Raw genomic sequence first — 12,569 nt, forward strand, 5'->3', positions numbered from 1 at the left:
TATTTATTTCTAACCCTTTAAACCTAAGGTTGCCAGGTGTTCCTTAGCAGGCTCGTTAGACTGTACGTGTCAACGAATGCAGTTCCTCATAAGCGAGTACAGAACATCTGGAGACCAGCCTGATGATCCGAGCAGCTCAGGGAGAACCGACTGTAACAATAACATGACAAAAGCTTACTTCCGGGCGAGCCCCCAGCTCCTGCCCCCTTCGTCATGACGTAGACGTGTTCTGATTGGTCTAAACCTCGTGACGACGCCCCCCCCCCTTCCCCTCGACGCTGTGGAGCAGCCACTCCCCCCCGCCGGCTTTGTCTCTGACGTCACTGGAAGTCGCTGCGCATGGTGAAGGGCGAAGCAGGACTTTGTCCCGAAGGGGCAGGTAGCGGGCGTATAAAATCTGCCAGCTGCCCAGCGCAGGTCACCACGACCACGGACAAGGCTTTCGTGCACAGCAGAATGGCAGCATCTGACAGGATAATGCTGGGTCCCCTGGTGGGAGCCATCGACCAAGGAACAAGCTCCACTAGGTTCTTGGTGAGTCAATGGGAAATCTCCCCGCCTACCGCTTCTTTGCCAGTTTGATACTGATGGGTATGGATGTTGACAGGTCTGTCCTTTGTATGACCGAGGACTAAAAAAAAAAAAACCGAAATGTGCGGTGGATTCATTTGGAAATAACTGACCCGTTCTGAAAACGAGTCTTTTTTCCCCCCCATGCATGATTCGTAGGCGCCGTGACAGTTTACAGTCGGTGCTGTTCTTGTACTGTGCAAGAAGCAGACCTGTGTCCAAGAGCAGCGACTCTCTCAAGAACATATATAAATATAATAAGAGTATTATTATTGTTTTTTCTATACAAACATGGACGTTTTCATTCTGTTGAACCATTAATTTTTTTTTGTGATGTACAGTACCTTATGTCTTTTATGACACATGTACATAAGCCATCTCCACATACCGCAGCTTAAAAAGTGATGTCAAAATGTGAATAAATTCAAGAGAAAGCATATCATGTACAGTAAATAGTGAGGTTAGGCAGTATCTTGATAAAATGCAGAAGTAACCAAAGGATATTTTGGATTTGAGTAACAGTGTGCTGTGTAGCCTGGGCCATCATTATGTGAACATGAGTTTATAACAGACTGTAATTCCTAATCTGCCTGTTCTGTATTAGAAACACTGGTGAGTCTCCTTGCCTCTCCAGTGAAAGGGCACGATGTTAATTTCTGTGAGCAGAGAGTTTCCCCCCGGTAATTGTTTAACTTGTACAGTTTGTTACTTATGTTTTTTGTTGGGGTAATTGTAACAAACAGGTGCTCAATAACACCTGCTGTCCTGCCAGTTTTCCAGCCGACTTCACGTGTCCTGGTGTGCACTGTAACAGACCTGCAGGTCCCTGCCTGGGACTGTAAATATGAACTGTAAACCTTTAGGTCTTTAAAATGCAACAGGGAGCAAAACATGTGTAGAAAAGGTTGGAGGGTGGGACAAGCAAACATTTTTTGGGTGGAAATAATTGTGACAGTTTAGCACTAGCTAATGGGCTGCTCTATCAGGTCCCAGTCAAAGACGAAGAGAGACGAGACAATTATATCTAAGAACTCATTTTTGTTCTTGCCTGTGACTTACTTGTGTAGTTTTTATTTAAGAGTTCTGGTTCTGCTGTTGAGTTTGTCAAGGTCACCACGTATATTCTCCTCCACGATGCAGGTCCCAGGATCAACTACTGTACTATAACACGGTAGATGAGAGTTGCTTTATTACAGTGGACATCTACCCAAATACCAGATTTGTAGCCACCCATTCTCCAATGTGCCTTTTAATTTCTAATTGCTGTTATCCTAACTGTATTAAGGAGGCAGCATGGATTAGTGGCTTGGGCTTTGTTCCTTTTCCTGCAGTTTGAAGGGTTAATATTAATAACAACTAATTATTATTCATATTAACTTTTATTTCTAAAAACTGCCTTTCCAAATCCAAGGATGCTGTGCCTACAGTAATGACAAAATATCTTTAAAAAATACAACGCTAATAATAAAATAAAAAAGAACATCCTAGACAGACTGCCAGACGATCAGACGTAGGCCCTGGTATAAAGGTGAGTTTTAAGTTTAGGTTTAAAAACACTCAAAGAGTCTGCCTCTAGAAGAGTCACAGGAAGGGCCTTCCATAAAAACGGGGCAGCAACAGAAAAAATACAGTCACATTTAGTCCCATGGAGCCTTATAACTCAGTAACAAGGTCTTATATTAAATATCTGGCTTTACACACAACCAGGGCAGAGATTTAAGTGAACGAGTGATATGCTGCCAAGGTCTGGTGTGAGTTAGAAGTCTAGCTGCAGAGTTTTGGACATATTGCACGTTACTGAGTGGAGCGATTGGGAGCCCGTAGAGCAAAGAGCTGCAGAAATCAAGCCTTGAGGTTATAAGTGCAGGAATCAAGCACTCGGCACTGGACTTGGGTCGAAATTGCCTGGCTCATAAGGCAGGGGAGGATCACAAATAACCCCCAAATTCCAGACTAGGGCTAGCACCCAAATGGGGAACCCATCCACCATTACTGTGAAAGTCTTCAGCTCTCTTCAACTTTATCCCACAGTGCTGCGGTCTGTTTGTCAGAATAAATGCGTTCCAGCATTGCTGGTGGAGTAGTCCGGTGCAGGTTTAAATCGCAGTCCTGTGGGAGTCTAGTCCCAGGGTGTAGTAAAGTAAACAAATCGCTATTGATGCCGCCTGTAAGAACGGGGTTGTAAAGCAGCTCATGGCACAAGAAAGGAGGACCAGCTCCAGTGTGTTTAGGGTGTGTGAAGATAAACCCATTTTACACAGTTATCACAGTCGTTCTCGGTATTCTGGAAAATTCAGGAAGAGGTGGAGGAAAAGTATAATTATATCATGTTTGCCACTGCCCAGGATGAGTCCTCTGGTCTAACGATTTAGCGACACAACCCACAGACTCTTTGTTCCCCCCCCCCTCCCATTTAACATATTACCTTAGTTTACAAGTGGTGGAAGACTGTAGTGGTAGTTATATTGTTTTCCAACTTTTTGAAGATGCTTGTGTTCAAGATGTAGGTAGTTAAACAACGTTGTGCATGTCAGAAGTGCTGCATTTCATCCACTGTTCCACTGGGCATAGCACTTTAGCTGTATTAGCAGAGAATGCTGCTGAAACGCCAGTAACTCAATGATTATTAAAAAATATAATCTTTCAAGATTTTAACTATATATTTACTTTTCATCGTTGGAGTATGAGTGATTGAGTCTTTGTTCAGCAATCAGAAACTGACTAGAATCCTCCCATTCGGTATCAAATTACATGTAAGAATACAATACTTTAAAAATAAAGTTCTTGTCTTATGAGTCATGTGATAATTTTATATTGAAGGTGAAATGGAATGGAACCACACCTACAGTTTTCTGTAAGGCTGGAAATACGCTCTGGAAAAATAAAGTGATGCAACATTGCCTGCTTTGGCCATGGAGCGATTAATTTTTAAATTTTAATTTTTTGTATTTAGAAATGCTTTGGTCAACAGTTTTGCACTATGTGAAAACCTTTATAAGCCTTCTGGAGAAAAGGGGCGATCGTGAGTAAAAACTGAAAACGGACCGAAGAAAAACGTGCATAAGGAATTCTACTGCCCTTTAAATACGTGTTTTTACTGCCCTGTCCCCTTAACAGTATGATTGGTCATTTGCTAAGCAGTCAGATTCTAGAGGCAATTGCGTTTAAACAAAGCAACTTACACCTACCGCAAGACAGTCAGTGAAATTCCATTCCTGGAATGCCGCAGTGAAAGAGACCAAGCCAAATAGGAAGAGCTACAGGTGTGACCGGTCTGACCAAACAGCTGATTGGGCACCATGTGAATATTGATATTTATAGCTCCACCTCACCCACATTGACTTCCTGCTCCCTCCACTGAGGAGCATGTAAATAACAAACTGTCTGGCCATAGAAGGAGCAGTCTCCTGGAAAGCAGGAAAATAATACAGGTTGAGATTACTACAGAATCAAAGAAATAAATCCGGGTACACAGGTTTCAAGACGGTTAAAAAAAGCCCACGATGTAAATCGACTTGTGCTGTCCTGTGATACAAGAGAAACAAAATTAGGAGATCTACAGTACATACCTTTCAGCTACTATAATCCAACACACGATGACAAAAAGTCTGTGCCTCTTACAACAATTCTCTTAGCTTGGGGATATTTATTGATTATTCTTAGCTGGTCTCCAGCTGCTCATGTTCAAAGACTAGACAACTGGGGAACTAGATAGTAAGGAGCAGGTTAGAGCGATGTTTTTTCTAAAGCCATAATGCACACATTACCAGTCAGGTACTGTAGCTAGGTTTATTCCATGCTGAAAAGAGAAGAGAGAAAATGCAACGTTTCGGCCGTGGAGCCTTCTTCAGGTGTGAGAAAGACAGGGCAGTCAGCAAAGGTAATGTAGTGGGAGAACAAAAGCTGGGACAGAGGAGGAGCGAGAGGCCCATCCGAATCAAAATCTGGAAAAATCTGGTCGTTGTGTTCACTGGAGCATGACTAACAATCCTAGGTTTATAAAATTGTTGAAAGAAATGTTAAACCACTTCTAATTATTTGAACCTGCTCCCTTGATGTGTCACCAAATGTATGAAACATTCTTTACATTAAGATTTTTTTTTAATGTAAATAGCAGAATCAAGTTTCTTAACTTAATTCTGTAGGTCACAAGTCATTTATGCATTTAGTATTAATGGTACTTGGTTAAGGATAAATCAGGAGGGTAGCAGGGCATAGGATAGGCTAAGGGCTGTCATCCTAGTTAATTATCAAATCAATACATTTAAAATGAGTGTAATTCAGAGAGTATCATGCTTAAGTATCTGCTCAAAGTGAGTGTGTTACATTTTACTTGGTTTGTTGGCTGACATCTACAGAAAGTGGTTTTGTTGCTGTTTCACTGTTTAGACTGCTTGGAGGGCTGCCTCATGGTCAAAATGGCCTGGAAAGGGTGTTGCAAAAGATTGTGAAAAGGCTGTTCACATTTACAAAAGAAATGATCACAAGGACGAGCTTATGACTTGGTTGAGTATGTATATGTGGGAGAACAGGATTGAAGAGGACTGAAATTTACCTTAAAGATGTTCTCACGACTGGGAGGCCCAATGTGTTGAAATGCTGTAGCCATCAATTGTGCACAAAGGCTAAATTTATGTTTTAGGAAATTTTATGTTTGCGTTTCTCCATGAACACTTGCACAGGGGAATAAAATTGCCTCGTTAAGTTCCTGCAACTATCGATCCTTCAACACAAATGTGTCAAAGTAGACAAGGCCAAAGAGTCAATGTGTTATTAAGGCATAGAAGCAAGTGTCTTTTTCAGTTGGATGATGCCCACAGGCACTGCTCAGAATCACTGTTACTAAGAACATTAAAAAGCATGTCGTAAACATTAAAGAACAAACAGGGTATCCATCTTCTAAGTCAGACAGGGAGTTGTCTTGATTGACATCTTTGAACATCTAACACTAATATAAACAGCAACCACGCACTGATAAACAATTGGTACAAAATCTATTGTTCATGCTATGAATAGTGTTCACCCGCATAACAATGCTCAGTCAAATATTGTTCAGGTATCAGAGCACAAATATCAGAAATACACTGTTTCTAGGGGTGATTATTATTAGTCCTATAGCTGTTTAAAAATCCCGCACAAATTTAATCTCTCTACATCTCTAACACACAGTGTTTCAATTCTAATGATATGGTGTGTCGAGTTATTTCAGCCGATGAAGAAGTAGCAACTAGAAGTAGAAAGTCACCAGAGATTTCCTCCAATTTTTTAACAGGGGTTCGCATTAAATGGTTAAAAATCTGCTTTACTAACCCCTCTACAATTTAACGCTGGGGATGGCAAAGATTAACTCGAGTGAGATAATGTGTACTTGGAAAAATACAAAATGCTGTCACAGTACGAGAGCTGTGTGAAATTCCAGAATATGGTATTAGAAGTTTTCGTTCAGGGTGATACTTTATATCCATTTGTCCACACCGAGCGTTGTTCTCTGAAGTTTGTGAATCCAGTAATACGTTCCATGAGACGAGAACCTCTTAAATTGGCTTGACGCAACTTTGCCAACAAATTGCTTGTGGAATACTTCATGGAAATTGGTGTTGAGGGTTGGGAGGGGCTAGCTGCTGTTATGGCGAATTAGCTTGTAAAAGCCGACCCCTCCCATCCCCTCCTCTCATAACAGAACCTATTTGGTGAGATCATCTGATTAGGCAAACTTCCACAGGACCTTTGCAGGTCACATTACACTGACTCGTGCTTGTCACGGGGGAACAGGACAGCAGTGTAGGAATGGGAACATGCCTGGCTTATACTTATCCTTATTTCTGTGTAGATGATTTCTCCTGCACCTCCTGTATGCCAGTGTTACAAGCTGCTGCCTGGCTGCTGGAGCTAAATCTGAAATCGTTGTGACGCATTCCTGGTAGCTGTGGCTGAACCATAAAAAAAGAAATTGCACGAAAGGCTATTAAAAGGCTTGGTCATGCACTTCGTCTTGCGCTCCCTCCCGGACTGTGGGCCGCGGCCCAGCTTTGACAGCGCACTGGAGAAATCCATTCTCTCTTCGGACAGAGATCATGAGAACAGAGCTGGAGAAAATGATTGCCAGTCGTTTCACGTGCAAACAGACTTCTTTTTGGCCCTGAAAGGTGGCAGTGGCAGAGATCCATTTGCTACAATCAGACGGTGCTGTCATGAAAGCAGCCAGATGGAATGAAACATAAGTTTACAAAACTTAAAAGAAAATATCCCAGAACTATGTAATAAGAGCAGAGACCATGATCATAATTTTCAAGAGCAATTTTTGTCTTTTGTTCCAGTCATCCTGTCCTTTGGACCCTATCTTACAATGGATATGCATAAGACTCGTTTCTCTGAAGTAACATTTGGTACTGAAGCCCAAGACTGGTGCTAATCTGTGAAACCAGTTGCCACTGGTTTAGAAACAGGTGAATGAATATACAGAGAGGACTTTGATGTGCTCATATAAGGCTATCCACTGAACTGATTAGTGTTCAGTTCACACAGCTGTACTTGTTCACACTTAACACTTTCCTGAACTAGCTGCCCCAGCTAGCACAAAAAAATAAATTAAAATCTGAAAATCATGCTTATAAATGATTTAGAATATGGTGTTTTATCATGCTCAAGACACAAGAATTACTACTGTAACTTTATTACATTGTTGTGGTTGAAGCACTAGCTGCTAGCTAGTTTGCAGTTCAGTGCTGTTATTAACATGGATGTCTCTGCATGTTTTGTAAAGGGTGTGTGAAAATCAACCTTCTGGAATGTCATGGAGTCAAAACTTTGTGGTGACTGGCTCATTGATCTCTGGTCATGTTTTCTTTTGCACAGAGGAAGGTTTTTTTTTCCATCTATACGGAATCCCAGGTTCTAGGGTGTTGCTCAAAATAGGCCCACACAAGTAGAATTTAATTAATACGGATGGTGTGTGATTTGGCTGGTAATTTTCTAAATGAACTTGTTTTCAGAGGCCTGTCAACTTATAACATAACATCATAACATCACTTTATTAGCCCTATACAATTTCTTGCATTAGGAATTCGTCTTTTCGCATACCCCAGCTTGCTCTCCATGAGACACACAGACAGGGAGAGAAGCTGGGGGTCAGAGCGCAGGGTCAGCCATTGTACAGCACCCCTGGAGCAGTTGGGGTTAAGGGCCTTGCTCAGGAGCCCTACGGAGTAGGATTCCTCTGCAGGATTTAAACCGGCAACCTTCCAGCCACAGGCGCAGATCCTTACCCACAGAGCCACCGCTCCGCCCCCTAGCCAACTTGCACCTCATTCCCTGAACCGATGAGTGTTCTACTGAATGAATTATATAAGATAGCCTGACTGACGTTTGCCCATAAATATGGGTCAGGTTTCTTAATCATTCTTTAGCGCTTTTGTTATGCAATACATTTGAAATTATCTGCATCATTCTCCACTCAACAAAAACAAAATAACAGCTGTTGTTCAGTGGTTTCAATGAAATTGAACATTTTGATTTTGACATCCTACTCTTACTGATGCTGACTGGCTTTCAAAGGATGTTCTGCAGTGAAATGGGCTAGTTGAGCCAAGTGGCCTTCTCTAGTTTGTACTCTTATGTTCTTTGTAATGCCTTCATGTAATCTGAATTCTCAGTGTCATCCGTGGATAGAGTTTCGTTTATTTTTTACATTCTTCACAGGGACTTAGTTTCTGTTAATTTCCAAATGGCTATGTGAATTGCAGATGTGTGCAGGGTTTGTCAAGCAACATCTTACAGTTTTGTAAACATAAACAAGGCAGGGGCAGGGGGAGAGCATAGGGTCTCTGGACTCATTCTCAGAGGATCATGGGTTCATGTTTGGTGTCTGTATTTGGCCAAGGAGCTGACCACACCGCGTTGCTGTGGTTGGAGTTCTGACTGAACGTCTCTTAAGAAGTTGTGTCCTTGACAAAGATGCACTACTCCATTTGCTCCAGTCTACCCAGGTGTAGACGTGCTTACCAGCATTCACTAGAACGTTAAGTCAGCAATGGATTTACGTCCCTTCCAGGTGGAGAATTGTTCTCTGTTCCTTATTGCTAATAGTCCAGAACCCCTGACAAGCTCCAGCCCTGTGAACCAGAAGAACGGAAAGATTTTAACCTGAACATTATTCTTCATATCCTAAAGCAATTTTCTTTTTCAGCAGCACTTCTGAGCTGTGTTTTCCTACATTTTTGTCCAGGACTTCATTCTGATTCTCTGTTTTGAGATGCAAGAATTTACATGCGTGTCTGTTGCTCATTTTCAGGTTTTCAACGCCAAAACAGCCGAATTACTGAGCCACCACCAGGTTGAGATCAAACAGAATTTCCCTAAAGAAGGGTAAGTATGCAGGAAACATACTTTTTTTTTCTGCGTTGAGGGTGGTAACGTCTCAATCTACAGTAGCTGCTTCTTTACCAATCTCAGAAGTGCATTGTGTGGCTTAAACTGTGACTCGTGAGGGAGGCATAGTCGATGACCTGACATGCACAGCAAGATCGCACCCTGCATGTTAAATTATTGTGCTGTGTCTTTCTCCAACTCCCTGAAGTTCTACATCACTGAATATGATTCTGTTCTGTAGAATCGGAAAGCTGACATTGGAGGGGGGTGGGGACAGATGTTGTTTGCCATAGGAGGGAATTGAGTGGCACCTTGGATATTTAATTGAATGTTAATGGAAGAAGTTTGGCTTGAAAGGCAGTTCCCTCTAGAGAGGGATAAAATGCAAAAAAGAATCAGTTTTTCTGAAGACAGATGTCATTTATTTTACTTAGATGGGTGGAGGAAGACCCCAAGGAGATCCTGCAGTCTGTGTATGAATGTATGGAAAGGACCTGTGAAAAGCTCTCCCAGCTCAATATCGACATTTCCAACATTAAAGGTATTCCTTCGGTGATGGAATTCTTCTGGAACCGTGGGGCTGTGTGGCAGCTTGAAGGAGGGAGAAAAAACTTACTAGAAAGTTCATGGATTATGATTTGAGCGTGAGGGGCATTTGGATGACCCGATCTGTCAGTCAGATGTGAGCTGGGGTCTGCAACCCGAAGGCAGCTTGCTGCACAGTAGAAATGGACAGCAGCACAGCAGAGCAAATTTGTGAAATCCCATTCAGCCCTGCCTCTTGTTAGAACTGCCACTTTTTGATAGCAAAGTTTGTGCGTGCTGAGACTTTCCAAACACGGTAATAAGTGATTTTAAAATGTAATTCTTTGTAAGTTTATAATAAGTAAACTTATTTACTTATATGTATAAAGAGAGGTATTCTGTTTTGCTTTGAATGCCTAGAGTTTTTGAGGTGGCTAAAGTCCACAGTATTAATAGTAGTAATAACAATGATAATCTTTGTTTTCTATTTAAAAGCTATTGGAGTCACCAATCAGAGGGAAACCACCATTGTCTGGGATAAAGAAACTGGAGAACCGCTCTATAATGCTATTGGTATGTCTCATCATTGATACAAATTCTGTGTCTGATCTTTATGAGTTTCCCAGTCAGATGTGCCTGAACATAAACCACAAATTAAATCTGTCATGAAAGATGATTGTATTTTTACACAACATCAGAAAATGGAATTACACAGCACTTGAAGGGCCAGGCAGTGTTTTCTTCCAAAGACAGGATTCTGCCTCCTCAGGTAATTGCCTGATTTTCAAAGACTGGCCCACATGCTGCCCCCCCACACTGACCCAATGCCACGTCTGCCAAGGTTCTTTAACCTCATTGTGACCTTTGACCTTTACACAGCAGGCCAACAGGTTCAAGCAGGGTCAGCCCAGTTTTGTTGACATGGCACAACAGCTGTCCCTAAACTAGGTTGTGCGGTTTTCTTTGGAATACATTTTTGCGTTCGCTTATTTAAAAAAAAAACTGATTACAGTGACTCAGTTTTAGTCTTAAGAATGATGAATAGTTCATTTTTTAGTTTTCTTATTCACTGTCCTTTACTCAATAAATGAGATTTCTTTTCTTACGCAATAGGAGTACTTTAAATAGAGATATACTTGTGCTCAAATTATTTCCTACTTGATTTTTTTTCCATGTAACTGTTTGAACATGATCGAATGTAACACAGAGGTCTTGTGTGTGAAGAAATATGTCCATTGTGCTGGCAATAATAATCATCTCCCAAGGCATGGAGAATTTGTATAATTTAGTTTTTAAGGAGTAAGTAGAGGTTAAATCCACAGTAAGTAGTAAAAAAGCAAAGACGGTGTTTTAATCCTTGTATCCACAAGCCCAATCCTTTTCTTTCTACTTTTCAGTGTGGAATTAACCTGTGCTTCTTCTTTTGTCTCTCCTCGCTTTCATTTAGTTGCTTGCTGCCTTAGACTACCTGATAAGACAGGCTGTTTTTCTCAGTTCTGTTGATTTGCTATTAAGATACAGGTCTGTATCATTTACAGTACCAGCTAAAGTCTTCTTGAAAAAGTATATTCCATATTTAAAAAAAAATCACTCTGCCATCGTCCATGGGTTCAGACGGACCATGGGAAATGTCAAAAAGAAATGGCACTTCTCCTGTGCCAGTGTTGGCTCAGTACTGTGCCATGCTGCTCCCAGCTGAATTGAAAATGCAAAGGCTTGTCGGTTGACTTGCAGTTTGGCTGGACCTCCGCACGCAGTCCACAGTAGAGCGACTGATCAACAAAACGCCAGGGAGGAACAAGAATCACCTCAAGGTGGGTTCGAGTGCTCTGGGACCGACTCCTCTCCCTCTCGCTCACCCCAGCCAGCCTGGGACCTTTCAGAACCGTGTCAGGGTGGCCTGCCTCAAGCCCCGCTCGCCTCCCTGTTCCTTGTGAGAGACGTTCGCGACTCGCTTTGCTGCTTTTTCATAACATAACATCATCACTTTATTAACCCTTTACACTGTCTTGCATGAGGATTTATATTTTCGCATACCCCAGCTTGCTCTCCATGAGACACACAGACACACAGAAAGGGAGAGAAGCTTGGGGTCAGAGCGCAGGGTCAGCCATTTATACAGCACCCCTGGAGCAGTTGGGGTGAAGGGCCTTGCTCAGGGGCCCGACGGAGTAGGATTCCTCTGCCGGCTGTTGGATTTGAAGCGGCAACCTTCCAGCCACAGGCGCAGAGCCTGAGCCACAGAGCCACCGCTCCGCCCCTTCGAGTGTTTGAAGGGCAGAAACGGCGCTTGGCTGTTTAAAGACTTCTGTGGTTTTGAAGCTTTCAACAGGCGGAAAATAAAGTGTAAATCAAAAATCCAGGGAGTGCCAAGTGTTCAGATGTGCTGGGAATTTACAGGCTTTAGTTCAGTCTTCAGAGTAACACTTTACATCGAAAGGCTTTTGTGTTTCTGTCTATCTCAAGTGTAAAAACCATGGAGAAAGGGGCAAGCCAAGTATCAGTTCCTGTTTGCTTAATTAAATAGCAGATCTTCTAAAACAAGAAATTACATGAACCATCATACTCATCACGTAAATCTTTTGCGAAGACATCTCCATATAGTGTTTCAGATATTCATTCAAACGTTTTAGAGAATGGTTTGGGGAAAAAAAACCCTGTCTCTATCTGCTTCCTCTGTACCAGAACAAGACGGGGCTCCCAATCAGCACGTACTTCAGCGCGGTGAAGCTGCGCTGGTTGATGGATAACGTGGAGGAGGTCCACAGTGCAGTTCTGTCAGGGCGAGCTATGTTCGGCACCGTCGACTCCTGGCTTATCTGGGTAAGAACCTTTAGACAGTCACTGATCAAACCTCCTTAGGGGTAGAGAAATACAACCAGTTTGTGTCTTGTGTGCGTAATTATTCTGAACCGAATGTGTGACAAACGAGGAGAATGTGTTTCTCCTCCAATTACTGTGGATCTGTGCATCAAAACACACAGTTTAGAGACTCACGTTTCCTGTTGTGAAATCAATCGCGTCTCCTGACAAGACAATGAAGGGGTAACCTCTTTTGGCAGCAACTTTTCTAGGTTCCTGCTAAAGCAGTTGTTCCTTGAATCTGA

At 42.2% G+C, this 12,569-nt stretch overlaps 1 protein-coding gene across 5 annotated transcripts in view; it reads left to right on the forward strand.

Moving 5' to 3' along the window:
* The first annotated feature begins 322 nt into the window (after positions 1-322).
* LOC148835674 (glycerol kinase) overlaps positions 323-12,569 on the forward strand; it is a 30,894-nt gene continuing 18,647 nt past the window's right edge. For all 5 annotated transcript variants that reach the window (XM_088913694.1, XM_088913697.1, XM_088913695.1 and 2 more), the window contains exons 1-6: positions 323-534; positions 8,861-8,934; positions 9,372-9,478; positions 9,958-10,035; positions 11,197-11,276; positions 12,148-12,285. In XM_088913694.1, coding sequence (XP_088769820.1) covers positions 340-534; positions 8,861-8,934; positions 9,372-9,478; positions 9,958-10,035; positions 11,197-11,276; positions 12,148-12,285 — 672 coding nt within the window. In that variant the 5' untranslated portion in view covers positions 323-339. The remainder of the gene's footprint in view (positions 535-8,860; positions 8,935-9,371; positions 9,479-9,957; positions 10,036-11,196; positions 11,277-12,147; positions 12,286-12,569) is intronic.

This window comes from Atractosteus spatula, chromosome 4 (assembly GCF_055471065.1).
Source record: "Atractosteus spatula isolate fAtrSpa1 chromosome 4, fAtrSpa1.hap1, whole genome shotgun sequence".
Lineage (NCBI taxonomy): Eukaryota > Metazoa > Chordata > Actinopteri > Semionotiformes > Lepisosteidae > Atractosteus > Atractosteus spatula.